Raw genomic sequence first — 19,895 nt, forward strand, 5'->3', positions numbered from 1 at the left:
CAAGGGGACAGCCCAGGGTTCCATGCTACATGCACCTGATTCAAACTTCATGCTACCCAGGCAGCTAGCTCTGCTGGAACCTAGTCTCTGAGGCAAAGAAATGTCCAGGAAGCTGCTCAAACATGATGTTCTCTCTGATCTCTTTTGTTGGGTCCTGGGAGCTCTATACAAGAAAGCAAGTCAATTCCAGGAAAACAGAGCTCAGCAAAGATAGCACTAGTCTAACTTAGGGAGGAATTTCCCAAACCCTTGTCAAATAGACTTTTTCACAGATCATCTTTCCTTCTTTAGAAAGAAATGGAAACCAACTGCAGGGCAGCCATTTTTCTCTAATCTGAAGAGCAAGGGCTACCACAGTCAGAAAGAAATGCCACTATAGGATGCCTCCATTTCCTCTGCCTGGTCATCTCACTGGGTGACCAAGGAAATTTGTGGGGATGAGGGTGACTTGTCCCTAGGCTCAGAAACTTGGAACTATTCAGCAATTCCTGCCTCTAAGTATATGAGCTCTGAGCCTTGGTTCCAGCAGGGGGTTCCCTTAGGGCCTCTTTGCTAGATATGAAAGGCCAAATGTTCATACCCACGGTCAGAGAAGACTCATCACAGCCACTTCTCACCAAGCACAACACCACAAACCATATTGTCTGGCCATGCATAGCAGTTTCCCAGCCCCTCTCCCCATCATGTCCACTATTACCTGTCTGCTCTGTGGCCATGGCTGTAGTGAAAAGACATATATTACAGTGAGAATCAAATGGAACCAAGGAGACTGATCTGTTTGACCCCTGGCGTTTGGTCACGCTTGCAAGGGCAAACTTTCTGTTTAGGATTGTGTGTATGTTTGAAGTGAAATTGCAGGATTGATGGATCTATCCTTAGCATTTCATTAAATCTATTTTGTGTGATATTCCAAACCCATGTGATCCTACAAGGTTCAAGCCTGACCTCAGTAACCTAGCAAACACAATTCCTGAGTACCCTGTTTGGCAGGGTTGAAATCTTCTTCCCTACCCCTACTAATTCCTAGCTGCTTTTCCTACTATGTTCTGTTAAAAGAACAGCCCAGAGTTCCATGTTCCATACACATGACTCAAACTTCATGCCACCTAGCACAGGTCTGTTTGGATCATAATACCAGGCCCTGAAATTCCCTAGCTGATCCTATTCCTAAAGCCCTGATAATAATAAGGGAGACACAAGGGCACAAATGGAACATGCTATTCCTTCTGCCTACAATGGCCTACACCTGTGTCCTCACTTTCAACATGGCAGGCTCACTCTTATCCTTCAGGTCTTAGCTTAAAAGTCAATCCCCTTCCGGGAGGCCTTACATGACCACCCTGTATAGATCCTCCAGCCCCATTCCTTTCCTATGCTTTCATGCAGCATCATGTTCTTTCATTTCATGGTGCTTATCACAGTTTACAACTATAAATGCTTGCCTGTTCGTTATTCTTCCCCATCACTCGTTCAACCAAAAAGCACTGAGTAAGTGCTTATTATACACCAGGAGACACAGCTTTCCAATATTAACGAATCTCTACTAAAAGGCACTTTTATTCTGGTTGAGGAGTAAGAGTAAAACCTTGGGTCTCCCTGGGATGAGAGGCCCATTTTCTCATTGATCACACTAGGATAGCTCTCAGTTATGAGTATAATGTTTTGGAACATACCCCCAGGAAACCAGGGACTTGTGCTTAGGATTATAAAAATAAAGCCACTTCTTATATCTACTAAAGGCAAACACCTAGAGCATCTAGAAAGCAAAATTTGAATGAGATGAGGAAAGCAATGCTGGTGGCTAGTAGCCCAAGGTAACACACTTGGAAGGGCAGTGCCTCAAAGGAGGAAGCTAACATTTAACTAACATTCATGCAAATGCCACACACACATTAGTCACAGAGGTTTTCTATCAACTTACCTACGGGCAGGAACAAAGGAAAAGTGAGCAGGTGCATTTGGAGAGAAATTCCGGGGGCTATCCAAAGGACTGTTACCTGCGGGTGGGGAAAGGAAAAGCAACCCTCTGTGAAGTCTTTCTGAGGCGGACTGAGGCGACCTTTAGGGAAGAACTCTATCCCTCGCACTGGCAATTAGCACTCAGATGGTTATGTTTTCAGGCCCACCGTCAGTTTAACGATTCTCTCTTTGTAAAAGTTTGGTAGCCCAGACGTTTCTCCCTTGTTCCCAAGTTGCCTGTAACCATCTTATGTCTCTCAGACGTCCATTCTAGTTACAGCAGGAACTTGCCAATTTCCTGCCCTCCTCGGAACACCTCAGGCTCCAATCTGCTTGGAGATTATATAAGATTGGAACCCCAAGCTTGTAGTTGGGTGTCTAAAGTAATGACAATTTTGTGAAGGACTATGTCCAAAACCTGTAAAGTATGGATTAATTCTCGGTAATTAGTGTTAAAAGTCATTGTACCAGTAAAAATATTTTTTTTAAAAACAAGGTGAAATAAGTATCTTCTCAGATAAAAAGAAAAAATCCTCAAGAACAGCAGACTGCACTGCAATTAAAAAAAAAAAATAGTCCTTTAGGCAGAAAGAAAAAGATACCAAGTGGAAATATGGATCTACACAAAAGAATGAAGAGCACTAGAAAAGTTAACTACATGGGAAAACAAAGACTTTTTTCTTGTTATTTAAATCTCTTTAAGAATAAAAACTATTTAAACAAAAATAATAAGGTGGTGTAGGATTTATAGCATGAGAATAAAAAGTTTGAAAACAACATCAGGCTGAAAGAGGGAAAATGGAATGGTATTATTCTTATACTATCTGTGAAGAGGTATAATATGATAAGATATATATTGCATATGCCAATGCAATTACTAGGTAACAGTTATAGCTCATAAGCCAGTAAAAGATATAAAGTGGAATAAAAACCATTCAACCCCAAATAAAGCAGTAAAAGAGCAAGAAGAAAAAACAGATGGAACAATTAGAAAACAAATAGGAATATAACCGATTCAAACCAAACCGTATCAACGACAGTAAATGTAAGTAATCTAAAAGCCCCAATTAAAAGGCAGAGATTGTCAGATTGGATTAAAAAGAAAGACTTTATTAAAGGAATTGAATCCATATTAATAATCTTTGAAAAAAGAAAACAACAGTTTCATATGTTGTACTGATAATTCTATTAAACACTTAAAGAAAAACTGGTACCTATGCAATTTCTTCCAATAGAAGTGGAAAGAACACTTCCTAAACTCATTGCACAAGGCCAGTATTACTCTAATACAGAAACCAGAGAAGAACATTACAAGAAAACTATAGACCAGTATCTCTTACAGATATAGTTATAAAAATTCTCAACAAGACATTAGAAATATAAAATATTACAATGTATAAAAAATTACATACCACAATCAAGTGCAATTTATTCCAGGTATGCAAGATCAATCCAACATTTGAAAATCAATTAATATAATCCACCACAACAACAGACTAAAGAGGAAAAACCACATAATTGCATGAATTGATTCTGAAAAGGTATTTGACAAAATCTAAAACCCATTCCTGATAAAATTCTCAGCAAACTAGGAAAAGAGAGGAACTTCCTCAACTTGATCAAGAACATCTACAGAAGACATACCGCTAACATTAGACTTAATGGTGAGAAAGAGGATGCTTTCCCTCTAGGACGGGGAAGAAGGCAAAAATGTTCCCTCTTACCAGTCCTATTGAGCTCATACTGAACATCCTAGTCAGTGCAATACGATTTTTTAGAAATTTTATTTATTTGAGAGGGAGAGAGAGCATGCATGCACAAGCAGGGGGAGGGGCAGAGGGAGAGGGTATCTGAAGCCAACTCCAAGCTGAGCGCGGAGCCCTACCCAGGTCTCCATCTAACAACCACAAGATCATGACCTGAGCCAAAACCAAGAGTCAGACACTTAACCAACTGCACCACCCAGATGCCCCACAATAAGACTTTTTTTTAAAGAAAATAAAGGTAAGTACGTTGGGAAAGAATAAGTAAAACTATCTTTGTTTGCAGATGACAGGATTGTCTATGAAGAGATTAAAGAATTGAATCAAAGAATCAAAGAAGAACTGAAGAAGAATTGAATTGAAGAATTAAAGAAGAAGAAAAAGAAAAAGATGAAAGCAAAAAATCACTGCTGGAACTAATAAATACAGCAAAGTCACAGAATACAAGGTTAATATACAAGTCAACTGCTTTCCTTTATACCAGCAATGAACAATTGGTACTTGAAATTAAAAACAATACACAAGAGGTGCCTGGGTGGCACAGTTGGTTAAACGTCTGATTTCAGCTCAGGTCATGATCTCAGGGTCCTGGGATCCAGCCCCGAATCAGGCCCCCTGCTCAGCAGGGAGTCTGCTTGTCCCTCTGCCCCTCACGCCGCTCGTGCTCACTTTCTCTCAAAAAAACAAATCTTTTAAAAAAATACACAATACAATTAACTTTAGCATAAAAATGAAATGCTTATGTATAACTCTAACAAAATATATACACTATTTATATGCTGTAAACTATAATGATGAAAGAAACCAAAGATCTAAGTAAATGAAGTACTGCATGTTCATGGATGGGAAGATTCAATATTGCTAAGATGTCAGTTTTTTCCAACTTGATCTACAGAGTCAATGCAATTTCAATCAAAATCTCAACAAGCTAGTCTGTGAATACTGACAAATGGATTCTAAAGTTTATATGGAAAGGTAAAATAACCAGAAAAGTAACACAATACTGAAGAACAAAGTTGGAAGACTGACATTACTTGACTTCAAAACCCATTATAAGTCTCAACATCACTAGTCATCAGAGAAATGCAAATCAAAACCATATTGAGATATCACCTCACAACTGTCAGAATGGCTAAAATTAACAACACAAGAAACAACAGGTGTTGGCAAGGATGTGAAGGGAAAAAAAAAACCCTCTTGCACTGTTGGTGGGAATGCAAACTGGTGCAGCCACTGGAAAACAGTATGGAGGTTCCTCAAAAAATTAAAATTGGAATTATCATGATCCAGCAATTCCACTACTGGGTATTTACCCAAAGATTATGAAAACAGTAATTTGAAAAGATATATGCACCCCTATGTTTATTGTAGCATTATTTACAATAGCCAAAATATGGAAGCAACCCCAGGGCTGTCCACCAAGAGATGAATGGATAAAGAAGTGATATATATACGCACAATGGAATATTACTCCACCATAAAAAAAAGAATGAAATCTTGCCATCAGCAACAATATGAATGGATCTAGAAGGTATAATGCTAGATGAAATAAATCAGTGAGAGAAAGACAAATACCATATGATTTCACTCATATGTGGAACTTAAGAAACAAAGCAAAGAAAAACAGAGACAAACAAAAACAGAGACTCTTAAATATAGAGAATAAACTGGTGGTTACCAGAGGGAAGGTGAGTGGGATGATGGGTGAAACAGGTGAACGGGATTGAAGAGAACACTTATCATGATGAACACTGAGTAATGAAGAGAATTACTGAATCACTATATTATATACATGAAACTAATATGACACTGTATGTTAATTATACTGGAATTAAAAAAACTCACAATAAAGCTGTAGTGATCAAGACAATGTAGTATTGGTGAAACATCAGACATATAGATCAATAAAACAGAACAGAGCATTCAGAAACAGACAAACACAACTGTAGTCAATTGATATATGACAAAAGAGCACAGTTCAATGGAGAAAGGACAGTCTTTTCAATGAATGGCGCTGGAACAACTGGACATTTATACGTAAAAAAAGCATCTAGACACAACCTTTCACAAAAATTAACCAACATTGATAATGTAAATGATCCCAATGTAACATCTGCCTAAATGTAAAACACAAAACTTCTAGAAAATAACATAGGAGAAAATCAAGGTGACTTTGGCTTTGGTGATAACTATTTAGATATGAAACCAAAAGCACAATCAATGAAAAAAAGTGGACTGCATGAAGAGTAAAAACTTAGGCTCTGCAAAAGACGCTATTAAGAGAAAAGAAAAGACAAGTCAGACTGGGAGAAAATATTTACAAAATATATTATCTCATCTATATCAAAACATATAAAACATCTCACTTGTATCCAAAATGTATAAAAACCTCTTAAAGGTCAACAATAAGAAAACAACTCAATTTAAAAAGGTGGGAAAGAGGGGCGCCTGGGTGGCTCAGTCGTTAAGTGTCTGCCTTCGGCTCAGGTCATGATCTCAGGGTCCTGGGATTGAGCCCCACATTGGGCCCCCTGCTCGGTGGGAAGCCTGCTTCTCCCTCTCCCACTCCCCCTGCTTGTGTTCCCTCTCTTGCTGTGTCTCTCTCTGTCAAATAAATAAAATCTTTAAAAAAAAAAAAAAAGGAGGGAAAGATCTGAACAGACACAACAAAGAAGATATACAGATGGCAAATAAGCATATGAAAAGTTGCTCAACATTATCTGTCATAGGGAATTAAAAATTAAAACCACATGGGATACTCATACACACCTATAAGAATGGCTCAAAAACTGACAATATTTCATGTTGGTGAGGATGTGGAACAACAGGAATTCTTACTTGCTGGTGGAAATGCAAAATGGTACAGCCATTTTGGGAGACAGTTTGGCAGTTTCTCACAAGGCTGAACATAGTCTTATTGCTCAATTTAGCAGCTACACTCCTAAGTACTAACTCAATTGAGTTGAAAACTTTTGTTCACACAAAAACTTGCATATGGATGTTTATATCAGCTTTATTCATAATTGCCAAAACTTGGAAGCAACCAAGATGTCCTTCAGTAGAAGATGGATAAACTGTAGTACATCCAATGTAATACTATTCAGTACTAAAAAAAAATAAGCTATCAAGCCATGACAAGACACAGAGGAAACAGATGCATATTACTAAGTGAAAAAAGCCAATCTGAAAAGGCTTTATACTGTATCCTAACAACATGACATTCTGGAAAAGTAAAAAGATCAGTGATTGCTAGGGCAGAGCAAAGGGATAAGAGACAAGCAGGTAAAACACCATGCACTTTTAAGGTGATGAAATTCTTCTGTATCACACTGTAATGATGGACAAATAACGTTATACATTTGTTAAAAACCGACAGAACTTTATAACATGAAGAGTGATATATGAAAAATTTAAAAAATCATTTATGAGGTTGAGGGATCCCAGGGAAGAATGTAAACTGTGATAAGAGAATCTAACTGTATTATAAATGTATGGAACAACTTCATTAAAGTGAGTGGAAGGAAACGTGCTGACCTAAGAAACTCTGGAAATGGAGTCTATTAAGACTAAAGGCAAAAGGAACTACATGACGTAACTTAAGTCAGTAAAGTTGTTTTCCATGTAGATATGCATTAGTAATTCCAACACTGTTACATGTATACAATGGAAGTGAATCATTAAGTATACAGATGGCAGATGGTAGGAACCAAGAATCTCATTTTTTTTTAAGATTTTATTTATTTATTTGACAGAGAGAGAGAAATAACAAAGGGGAGAGGGGAGAAGCAGACTCCCCGCTGAGCAGGGAGCCTCATGTGGGGCTCAATCCCAGGACCCTGGGATCATGACCTGAGCCGAAGGCAGATGCTTCACTGACTGAGCCACCCAGGCGCCCTGAATCTCACTGTTAGAGTGGAAATTTACAGATTAGCAAGGGGAAGAAACTAGAATGATCTATATAATAATGGATTAGTGCTGGAGACATCAGTAAGAACTCATATTTAATTTAATAGAGATACAGATGGTTACATATATTATATACACAGGTTTGTATACATCTGTTGGCTAAGAGGGTATAAAAGGACACTCCAGTAGCAATAAGCATATCTAGTACCCAGATCTTGGTTTCTAATACTATTCGCCAATAAAAGTATCCAGAGCTCCTTGGAGAATGGTTGATTCTAGAGCTGGGGCAACAAATATACAAGATAAGCCTGGAGCATCTTATAGTGCCAGAAAGTAAGTAAGTGAGAAAATAACAAATCAAAACCAAAAACAGGGGCACCTGGGTGGTTCAGTCGGTTAAGCATCTGCCTTCGACTCAGGTCATGATCTCAGGGTCCTGGGATCAAGGCCCGAGTCCCGCTCCCTGCTCAGTGGGGAGTCTGCTTCTCCCTCTCCCTCTGCCCCTCCCCGCCCCCCCACTCATGTGTGTTCTCTCTCTCAAATAAATAAATAAAATCTTTAAAAAAAATAAAAACAAAAACAAGCAAAAAACACACTGATGGGGGTATGCCAAGCAAAACAGCAGCCAACTGAAAGAACTCCTAATGGCCAAAGATGGAACAATTTGAGCAACAAAATAAAGTATTAATAGATTACAAATATTGTAATACTTATGTTATATTATAATATAAAAGTTATACTATGGAATAAATATCTATGGGTTATATCGTTTGTGATATAAATGATTAAACAAATTAGTAAATGGGGGGAAGAGACAAACCGATAGGATACAGAACACCTGAAAAACATTATCAACCAACTTAATAGAAAAAAAGCAGAATATACATTCTTTTCAAGTGAACATGGAACATTTACTAAGAATGATCATATTCTGGGCCATAAAAGATCCAATAAATTTAAAATAATTCAAGACAAATATGATATTGAATAAAAATCAATAACAGAAAGATCTCTGGAAAACCTCCAAATCTGTGGAAACTAAACAACACACTTCTAAATAACTGAAAGAAGAAATCAAAAGGGAAATTACAAAAGTACTTTGAACTAAACAAAAATTAAAACATAACATCTGAAACCGCTAAAGGAGTTCTTAGAGGGAAAACTGTATCATTAAATACCTACATTAGAAAAGAAGGACTAAATTCAATGACCTCAGCTTCTATCTTAAATTAGGGGGGAAAAAAAGAGTAAATGAAACTCAGAATAAAGGAAATCACAAAGATCACAGGAGAAACCAATTAAAAAAACACAACAAAGAAAATTAACAAACCATACACAGATTTTAGCTTAATAAACTACAGACAGACTGATTAGGAAAGAGAGAAAGAAAACACAAATTACCAACGTCAGGAATGAGAGAGGTGATGTCCTACAGATTCTACAGATATCAGAATAATAAGGCAATATTATGAACAACTTTATGTCAATTGGCAACTTTTTTTTTTTAAGATTTTATTTATTTATTCATGAGAGACAGAGAGAGAGAGAGAGAGAGAAGCAGAGGGAGAAGCAGGCTCCCAAGGAGCAGGGAGTCTGATGCGGGACTCGATCCCAGGACCCTGGGATCACGACCTGAGCCAAAGGCAGACACCCAACCATCTGAGCCACCCAGGCGCCCGTCAATTGGCAGCTTAAATGAAATTGAAAATTGAAAATTTTCTTCAAGATGCAAACTACCAAGGCTCATTCACAAGGAAATAGGTTACATGAATAGCCCTGTAATCTATTACGGAAATTAAATTTATTATTTAAAACATACCCACAAAGAAAATTCCAGGCCCCATAGCTTCACTGGACAAGTCTACCAAACATTCAAGGAATAAGTAATTCTACACAAATTCTTCCAGAAAATTGAAGAGAACGGAATTAATTCTTCTCAAGTCATCCTATGAAGTCAGCCTCACCTTGATACCAAAATCACAAAGATGAATGTATATGCATACATTCTTAATGAAACTTCAGCAAATCAAATCCAACAATTATAAAAAGGATAATACATTATGACCAAGTAGATTTGTCCCAGGAATACAAGTTCGTTAAAATCTGAAAAAAAATCAACCAATACAACCCATCATTATAATAGGCTGACAAAGAAAAACTACATGATCATCCCACTAGACATAGAAAAAGCACTTGTCAAAAATCCAACAATCATTTCTTAAACATTTATGTATATATGTATGTATATATATATGTAAGTATGGAATCTCTACATCCAACGTGGGACTTGAACTCATGACTCCAAGATCAGGAGTCACATGTTCTACTAACTGAGCCAGCCAGGCGCCCCCCAACAACCTCTTTTCATAAAAACTTTCACCAAACTAGGAATAGAAGGAAACATTCTTAAATCAATAAAGGGCATCAATGACAATGTATAGCTAACACCATACTTAATGGTTATGACACAATGCTCTAAGATGAGAAACAAGGCCAGGATGTCTGTGCTCACCGTTTGTATTCAAATTTGTACTGGAGGATCTAGTGAGTGCAATAAGAAAGTAAAGAGAAATAAAAACCATCTAGATCAGAAAGGGAGAAATATTTGTTTTAAAGTATATATTTATATTAATATATTTACATAATAGATTGGTATTTATATAAAGTATATATTATATTTCTACATAGAAAATCTGAAAGAATCTATAATAAAGCTACTTAAATGAGTTTGGCAAGGCTACAGGATACAAGGACAATACACAAAAATCTATTATATTTCTATATGCTAGCAATAATCAGAAAAAGAAAATAAATACAATACCATTTATTGCATAAAAACATGAATATTTAGGGATAAGTCTAACAAAAGATGTACAAGAGTGACACAAAACACTGTTAAGAGAAGGGCATTAAGAGGCACAAACTTCCCGTTACAATATAAATAAGTCATGGAGATGAAAAGTACAGCATAGGGAATATAGTCAATGATGACAGATGGTGACTTCACTTATCATGGTGAACACTAATGCACAGAATTCTTCAATCACTATGTTTTACACCTGAAATGAATAAAACATTGTATGCAATGTTCAATAATAAATTTCAAAAATAAAAATAAATTTAAAGCATTTTAAAAAACATTGTTAGGAGAAATTAATGATGGCCTACATAAATGGCGAAATATATCACAGGTAAAAAACATTCAACACTGTTAAGAAGTCAGTTATCCCCTAATTGATCTATAGGTTCGGAACAATCCAATCAAAACTCCAGGTGCTTTTTTTTTTTTAATAGATTTTATTTTTTAAAGCAGTTTTAGGTTCACAGCAAAATTGAGCAGAAGGCACAGGATTTTCCAAATACTCTCTGCCCTCACTCATGCATAGCCTTCTCCTACCAGCTACCTTTTAGGTAAGCTGATTTTAAAACTTATATGGAAATGCAAAGGACAAGGAGACAAAAAAGAACACATACTATATGATTCCATTTAGATAAAATTCTACAAAAGTCAAACTAATCTATAGGTGACAGCATACCAGTGGGGGCCTGGAGATGGAAGGAATTATAAAATATTATGAAGAAACTTTTGGACATGATGGATACATAATTTTGATTGTGGTGATGGTTTTATAGGTATAAATGTATGTCATATTTTATCAAATTATACACTTTAAAACAAATATTTTGTAAATTAAATTTTATTCATGGTACACAATTTTTTGTTCCCCTTTTTTGAGTGTACTGTGACTGAAGATGGTTCATATTTTTAGAAATCTTAGGTCTTTTGCAGTTTAGTTTCTAAATTTATTTTGTGACTTGGTTTTATTATAGATGAAAAATAAACGTCACAAAGATACGTAGCTCTCAATGGAAGAGGTGCTTTACTAGCTCTATTAATTAGATCATGGTATTCATTTTTCAATTCCACCCAAAGGATGGTAAATATCTTTTTTTTTTTAAGATTTTATTTATTTGTCAGAGAGTGAGAAAGAAAATGAGCACAAGCAGGGGGCGCTGCAGGCATTGGGAGAAGCAGGCTCTCTGCGGAGAAAGAAGCCGGATACAGGACTGGATCCCAGCACCCTGAGATCATGACCTGAGCCAAAGGCACATGCTTAACCGACTGAGCCACCCATGCGTCCCAGGATGGTAAATTTCTATCTTTGTGATGCCAAGCAGTTTTTCTTGAAAATGAATAGAAAGGTTTCTAATGTTACTATATTTTTAACAAATAGGTTCAAAATCTATTAAACCTTTCATTGGGAAGATGAGAACATTTTATTTCCCATGTTTTTAAGAGGCAGATTTACCTGTTTTAATAGATGGCATCATTTTTGTCAACAAAATCACATACAAACAGTAACATTTCCAAATGCCCATTTTCAAAATGCTCTTTCCATGGCACAAATTTCTTTCAAAATGCAGATACTTTTTCACTCACTGTTACATATTACCTTCACTTTAACAGAAAGACTAAGAGTATTTGTCACTGCTGCCCACCCCCCACCCCAACTCCTAGGCAGCATACTACTGAAAACCACTTGTTAGCACAGAAAAGTTCAGGAAATTTGGAACACTTGACATTTTGTACAAGAAAACTGCTACAACATTTAGTTAGACCATTCTTTTAAGTAATTTGCCACAAGACAACCAGTAAATTTCCTTCTTGCACAAACCATTTCAAAGGCTCCCTCCACACTGTATTACAAGGTTCTGGACAAATGCACTGTAAGAGAACAAACTGGTGGTTGCCAGGGTGGGGGTGAGGTGAGAGGATGGGTTAAAAAGGTGAGCAGATGAAGAATATACTTATTCTAATGAGCACTAAGTAATGTACAGAATTGCTGAATCATATTGTACACCTGAACCTAATTTAACACTGTATGTTAACTATACTGGAATTAAAAAAAAGAGAGAGACTTAAGTAACAGCAAAACCTGGGCGGGGGGGGGGGCGCACCTGTAAGCTGCAATATGCTCAAGGAAAATGATGACTAAGGGTGTACAGGGGAACTCAACTCTGTTCATGGTATGTTATGTACGGTTTATGACACAGGCTAACACTTGGATCTAATGTGGGTAGTACCAGTGTTGATCCATACTTAAACGCTAGTAAAACCTGATTTAATTCTCATTTTTCATGGTAAAAAATAAGTTTTAATATTTTCCCCCCATGCCCGAATGGATCGTCTTTAGAGAACCACTTTGGAGAATGTTGCTATTCAAAAATTCTAAGTAGTAGAATGACAGGTACAAAGCGATATCTTAGAAAAAAATGTCCAGTTTCAAAATTTAGAATGGACTGAGTAGAAAGAAAAAAGGAGTTAGGGAGTTTCTTCAATAAGTCAAATGAAAGGTGATTAGGGCCTCCATAAGAACATAAAAAGTCAGAATATATTCACCTAGACTTAGTTTATCAAAGGCTTTTTCTCAATCTTTTTTTTCCCCCTTACTCCAGCTTTTCCCAAGTCTTAAACTGAGTATGTCTTCTGTTTGTCCTCTGCTCATCTATTTTTTAATCCTTGATGGCATCTACCAGAACTAATGGCACTGTATGGTACTTTATTCCCATGTCAATAAGGTAAGTACTTACTAATTTATCAGTTTTTAAGGTTTATGCATTTGTTCATTAAAACTTTTTAGAGCTGATTCACAATTTAATATTTTAATATCAAATATAGCCAACATCAAAGTAAGGAAATGGCTTGCAAGTCATGGGGTAGTTGCCAGGGAAACAGTCAGAAACTGTTACCTGTGTCTGAGATGGTAATCTTTGGCAAAAAATTTCTATAGTTCAAAGGGAAATAATAATGTCTGAAAGCTGACAAAAGAACAGATTGTAACAAGCATTCCTTCCAACTGGCCAGGCTCCAATAGACTTTTCAAAGGATACTATTCTGACACTAACTAGGTGCACTACAATTTAATTATGATACCAACCACACATAGTACAGATCAGATTAAGAGCAAAGTCCTCAAGATTGCCTCACTTCCTACACCAGCCATAAATCTTGGGGGGAGGAAGGTGACAAGGCCACCTGTACTTTGGACATATGACCATAAATTTGAATGTTTCCATAGCCCCCCCTCCAGGTTCAATAATTTACTAGAATAATTCACAGAACTCAGGAAGTGTTATATTTAGTATTACACTTTTATTATAAAGGATGCACATAGGCAAGGTCAGGGAAGGAATGCAGAGCTCCTGTGCCCTCTCCTTGTGTAAACAGGGTGTGTCGCCCTCCCAGCACATAAATGTGTTCACCAGCCAGGATGCTCTACTCGGAGCTTTGGTGCCTACAGTTTTTAATTTGGTCTCATTACACAGGCACAACTGATTAAATCATTGGCTGTACAACTAAACTTAATCTCCACCTCCTATTCCCCTCCCCAGGAGGCTGGGCTGGCCCAAAGCTCCAACTTTCTAATCATGTGCTTGGTCTTACTTCCTGGTGAACAAGCTGCCATCTGGAAGCTACCTAGAGGGCCACTTTGAACTCCTCCATTAGCATAACAAAGACACTCCTATCACCCGGGAAGTTACAAGGTTTCTAAAAGCTCTCTACCAGGAACCTGGGATAAAGACCAGAGAAATTGTTTATTATACCACCAAGATGCCATGGTCTAAAAATGGCATGCTACTTTTCCTGTTTTCTCTATTTCTCCAATATTCACTTTACCTTAAAAAGGCCAAAATTACCAATCTGAGGGTTGTGACAAAATAAAATCAATAATTTGAATTGGTCTTTAAAAAAAAAAGATTTTATTTATTTATTTGACAGAGAGAGACACAGCGAGAGACGGAACACAAGCAGGGGGAGCGGGAGAGGGAGAAGCAGGCTTCCCACCTAGCAGGGAGCCCGATGTGGGGTTCGATCCCAGGACCCTGGGATCATGACCTAAACTGAAGGCAGATGCTTAATGACTGAGCCACCCAGGCGCCCCAGTCTTATTCTTTTAAAGATTTTTAAATTTATTTATTTGACAGAGAGAGAACACATGTGCATAAGCAGGGGGAGGGGCAGAGGGAGAAGGAGAAGCAGGCTCTCTGCTGAGCAGGGAGTGCTGCGCAGGGCTCTATCCCATGACCCTGGGATCACAACCTGAGCCAAAGGCAGATGCTTAACTGACTGAGCCACCCAGGTGCCTCTGAATTGGTCTTATTTTGAGGGGAAAATTAAGATGTTAGAATGGAGGTGGGTGGGGGGATGGGTTAGATAGGTAATAGGGATTAAGAAGTGCACTTGTTGTGATGAGCACCAGGTGTTGTGAGGAAGTGTTGAATCACTATATTGTACACCTGAAATTAATATTACACTGTATGTTAACTGGAATTTAAATAAAAACTTAAAAAAAAATAGAACTCTACTACCATCCAGCAATTGTACTACTAGGCATTTACCCAAAGAATACAAAAACACTAATTCAAAGGGATACATGCACCCCGATACTTAATAGCAGCATTATCTACAATGGCCAAATTATAGAAACAGGTCAAGTATCCACCAACTGATGAATGGATAAAAAAGATGTGGCATATACATACAATGGAATATTACTCAGCCATAAAAAAGAATGAAATCTTGGCATCTGCAACAACATGGATGGAGCTAGAGAATATGCTAAGCAAAGTAAGTCAGAGAAAGACAAATACCATATGATTTCACTCATATGTGGAATTTAAGAAACAAAACAAATGAGCAAAGGGAAAAAAAGAGAGAGAGGCAAACCAAGAAACAGACTCTTAACTATGAAGAATGTAGTTACCAGAAGGGAGGTGGGTGGGGGTGTAGGTGAAATAAGTGATGCAGATTGAGGAGTGCACTTGTTGTGATGAGCACTGAGTGATGTACGGAAGTGTTGAGTCACTATATTGTACACCCGAAACTATTATAACACTGTATGTTAACTAACTGGAATTTAAATAAAAACTTAAAAATAAGAAAATTAAGATGTCAGAATATTAACATTTTGAAGCAAATATTTAAATTAATTCTTAAAAATCACATTATTGAGAAGAACTCTTAAAAAAAAAAAAGAACTCTTTCTTAAAAACAGCCAGAAATGGATCAATAGGACAAAAAAAAATCTCATCAAGACAGAAAACCCAGCAGCCTATAAACCAGGCTTTTTTCAACTTTACCAAGCAGTTTAGCAGTCGGAGAAGATAGTTCAAAGGCAAACAGTCATCCATGCCAGAGAAACAAGTTATAATGAAACATAAAAACAGAACAGGGAACAGTCATCTGACCTTGAACCAGCTGCTTCACTTAACACAGTTTAGCTATAAAGGAATATAATTATATAGCAAGCCCCTATGTCAACACCATCCAGGTTAACAATGCCGTCTTCCAAAATCCCTCTATATAGTCCTTCCAAAGTCCCTCCCCTTTACATTGCCCTTACTTTTATGGCAATCATTTCTTTATAGCTTTATCAACTAGGTATGCATCTCTAAATATTTGAGTTTAGTTTTTTCTCAGTTTTTAAAAATTGAGATATAATTCACATATTATAAAATCCAACCTTTTAAAGTGTACAGTTTAGTGGTTTTTAGTATATTCACAAAGTTGTACAACTATCACCATATATACTTCCAGAACATTGTTATCACTCAAAAAGGAAACTGTTCCTGTTAGCAATCATTCCTCATTCTCCCTTCTCCCTACGCTCCTGGCAAACCACTAATCTACTTTCTTTTATTTATTAAGATTTTATTTATTTATTTGTTTGTTTGTTTGTCTGACAGAGAGACAGTGAGAGAGGGAACACAAGCAGGGGGAGTGGGAGAGGGAGAAGCAGGCTTCCCGCGGAGCAGAGAGCCCAATACGGGGCTGGATCCCAGGACCCTGGGATCATGACCTGAGCCAAAGGCAGATGCTTAACGAGCCACCCAGGTGCCCCTACTTTCTGTTTCTATGGAATTGCCTATCCTGGACATTTCATAGAAATGAAGTCATACAAATAAGTGACTTTTCATGTTCTAGTTTGTCTATTTTTAAACTGTTTTTGTAAAATGTACCAATTTATACTTCCACCATAGTGTTTAAGGATTACCAGTGTTTCATATACTTAGTTACACTTGGTTTTGTCACTTCAAGCCATTGTTGGTGGTCACATAATGGCATTTCATTGTGATTTTATTTTACATTTCCGTAATTACTATAAGATTAAAGTATCTTCATGTATCTATTGGCCATTTGGATTGCTTTTGTTACCTAACTCCTGTTCAAGTCCCTTGGATGTTTTTCAGTCATACTACTTTTTATTTTATTGATTTGCCGGAGTTCTCTACAGGTTTTGAATCCAAGCCCCTTACCAGTTTTAAGCGTATAATTACCTTCTCCCATGTTGTGGCTTGCTTTTTCACATTATCTTCTAATGACCACAAATTCCTACTTTTAAGGTAGTCAAAAGTATGAAACTTCTCTTGACATCCTTTAAAAAAAACTCCCTTTATGTTTACTTAAAATTAAGATAGTCTCTCTTTAAGATTTTATTTATTATTTATTTATTTGAGAGAGAGAGAGAGAGAGCCCACATGAGCAGAAGGAGGGGCAGAGGGAGAGGGAGAGACTCTCAAGCAGACTCTGTGCTGAATGCAGAGCCCAATGCGGGGGTTGGTTTTATGACTCTGATTTCATGACCCGAGCCAAAATCAAGAGTCCCACACTTAACTGACTGAGCCAGTCAGGAGTCCCCTCCTATACACCTAAAAGAATAGTATTTTGACTTTCACATTTATTTATTTTTATTATGTTCAATTAGTAAATACATAGTACATCATTAGTTTTTGATGTCGTGTTCAACGATTCATTAGTTGTGTATAACACCCAATGCTCATCACATCAAGTGCCCTACTCAATACCCATCATCCAGTTACCCCACCCCCCCACCCCCACCCCTTCTGCAACCCTCAGTTTGTTTCCCAGAGTCCAGAGTCTCTCAAGGATTGTCTCCCTCTCTGAATTATTCCCATTCAGTTTTCCCTCCATTCCCCTATGGTCCTCTGCACTATTCCTTATATTCCACATATGAGTGAAACCATATGATAATTCTTTCTCTGCTTGACTTATTTCACTTAGCATAATACCCTCCAGTTAAAGCAAAAATGAACTATTGGGACATCATCAAGATAGAAAGCTTCTGCACAGCAAAGGAAACAGTCAACAAAACTAAAAAGCAACCCACAGAATGGGAGAAGATATTTGCAAATGACATATCAGATAAAGGGCTGGCATCCAAGATCTATAAAGAACTTAACAAACTCAACACCCAAGAAACAAATAATCCAGTCAAGAAACAGGCAGAAGACATGAACCGACACCTCTCCAAAGAAGATATACAGATGGCCAACAAGACATATGAAAAAATGCTCCACATCACTAGTCATCAGGGAAATACAATCAAAACCACAATGAGATACCACCTTATACCAGTTAGAATGGCTAAAATTAACAAGACAGGGAACAACAAATGTTGCCGAGAATGTGGAGAAAGGGGGAACCCTCTTACACTGTTGGTGGGAATGCAAGCTGGTACACCCACTCTGGAAAAGTATGGAGGTTACTCAAGACGTTAAAAATAGAGCTATCCTACGACCCAGCAATTACACTACTGAGTATTTATCCCAAAGACACAGATGTAGTGAAAAGAAGGGGCATCTGCACCCCAATGTTCATAGCAGCAATGTCCACAATAGCCAAACTGTAGAAAGAGCCGAGATGCCCTTCAAGAGATGAATGGATAAAGAAGATGTGGTTCATATATACAATGGAATATTACTCAGCCATTAGAAAGGATGAATACCTACCATTTGCATCGACGTGGATGGAATTGGAGGGTATTGACTTTCACATTTAAAACTACAATTCAATGCATATGAGGTCATTGTGTTGTATACTTTAAATATCTTACAACTTTATCAATCATACCTTAATGAGACTGAAAAAAAAATCTAAAATTCACCTGGAATTGATTTCTGTGAAGTAAGAGTTAAATCTTTCAATTTCTCCATATGGACATACAATTGTCCCAGTGTTACTCTCACCATAAATCAAGTGTCCATATATGTATAGACTTGCTTCTTGGATCTTCTTTTTCCTTCCCTTACATTGATTCCTCAATATTCCTTATTTAAGCTAAGGGTATTATTACTCATTAATCACCTAAGCAGGAAATCTGGAGATAATTGATTCTGATCCCTGATTATTTAACCTCATAAATTTTTCTCATATACATATACTTTCTCCATTTCTAACACTCCCTTACATCTTGACAATGGCAGTGGTCTCTTAACTGATATTGCAACTGCCAGTGTTATCCTTGATTTTGTACTCCCAAGCACCCTGGACATATATTTAATATAGCCCTTAACATATTAGGTGAAACTTGACTGTCACCCTGAATACATAGCTTCCTCTGAAGTTCTTTCAAGTAATAACTGTTTGCTTTCACACATCCCTTTGCATCACAGGCCCTAGAGGTGGGGTAGGTATTCTGCTGGTTCCTTGTGTTCTCTTCCAGGTACTCTCCAGCCTAATACATTGATCTACCCATATCAGTATTTAGAAGGCATCCCAAACTTAATATATTTAAGGGTCTCAAGGACTGGAGATCCTGAAATCAAACGTTTGGTTTGGGGGGGATGGGGTTTCTAGATGGCACAAGGTGGAAAGATTGGAGGTGCTTAGACAGCAGCAAGAAGAATGAAACTAAAATTATGCAGGCACAGTCTAAGTAACTGAGGTACTATGGAGGAGAAGCTCACTGGAAGACAGGAGTTCAAACAACTGAAAAATCAATGAGTATATTCAAACCCTCAAGAATAAAAGGAGTTAGAAGTGAAGAGTAACAGAGTCAAGAGCTAAGATATTTACAACTGCAATGATGGATAGTGATAAAATTTAATAGTATAAGAATCAAAGGTTGGGGACATTAAGAAAAAGAAAGGGAGGGGCACCTGGGTGGCTCAGTCGTTAAGCGTCTGCCTTCGGCTCAGGTCATGATCCCAGGGTCCTGGGATGGAGCCCCGCATCAGGCTCCGTGCTCAGTGGGAAGCCTGCTTCTCCTTCTCCCACTCCCCCTGCTTGTGTTCCCTCTCTCTCTGTGTCTCTCTCTGTCAAATGGATAAATAAAATCTTTAAAAAAGGGGGGGGGGAGAATAATGAAAAGATAAGGACATCTTCCTCTTCCTTTCAGGCCCAATGGTATAAGGTCATGGGATAGTGAGAGCTAACACTTTAGAGAGCTGCAGGAAAATCTGTTG

General features: G+C 37.5%; 1 protein-coding gene across 6 annotated transcripts in view; it reads right to left on the reverse strand.

The window, feature by feature from the left end:
- The window catches only part of MAST2 (microtubule associated serine/threonine kinase 2), a 215,286-nt gene that overhangs the window by 35,687 nt on the left and 159,704 nt on the right, over positions 1-19,895 (reverse strand). For 4 of the 6 annotated variants that reach the window (XM_073902677.1, XM_073902678.1, XM_073902675.1 and 1 more), the window contains 2 exons: positions 1,922-1,997; positions 698-718 (listed from right to left, as the gene is read on the reverse strand). In XM_073902677.1, coding sequence (XP_073758778.1) covers positions 698-718; positions 1,922-1,997 — 97 coding nt within the window. The remainder of the gene's footprint in view (positions 1-697; positions 719-1,921; positions 1,998-19,895) is intronic. The other 2 variants (XM_025856596.2, XM_025856595.2) reach the window with 1 other exon arrangement.

Source organism: Callorhinus ursinus, unplaced genomic scaffold (assembly GCF_003265705.2).
Source record: "Callorhinus ursinus isolate GAN/ISIS: 27379988/994484 unplaced genomic scaffold, GSC_fseal_2.0 scaffold18, whole genome shotgun sequence".
Taxonomy (NCBI): Eukaryota; Metazoa; Chordata; class Mammalia; order Carnivora; family Otariidae; genus Callorhinus; species Callorhinus ursinus.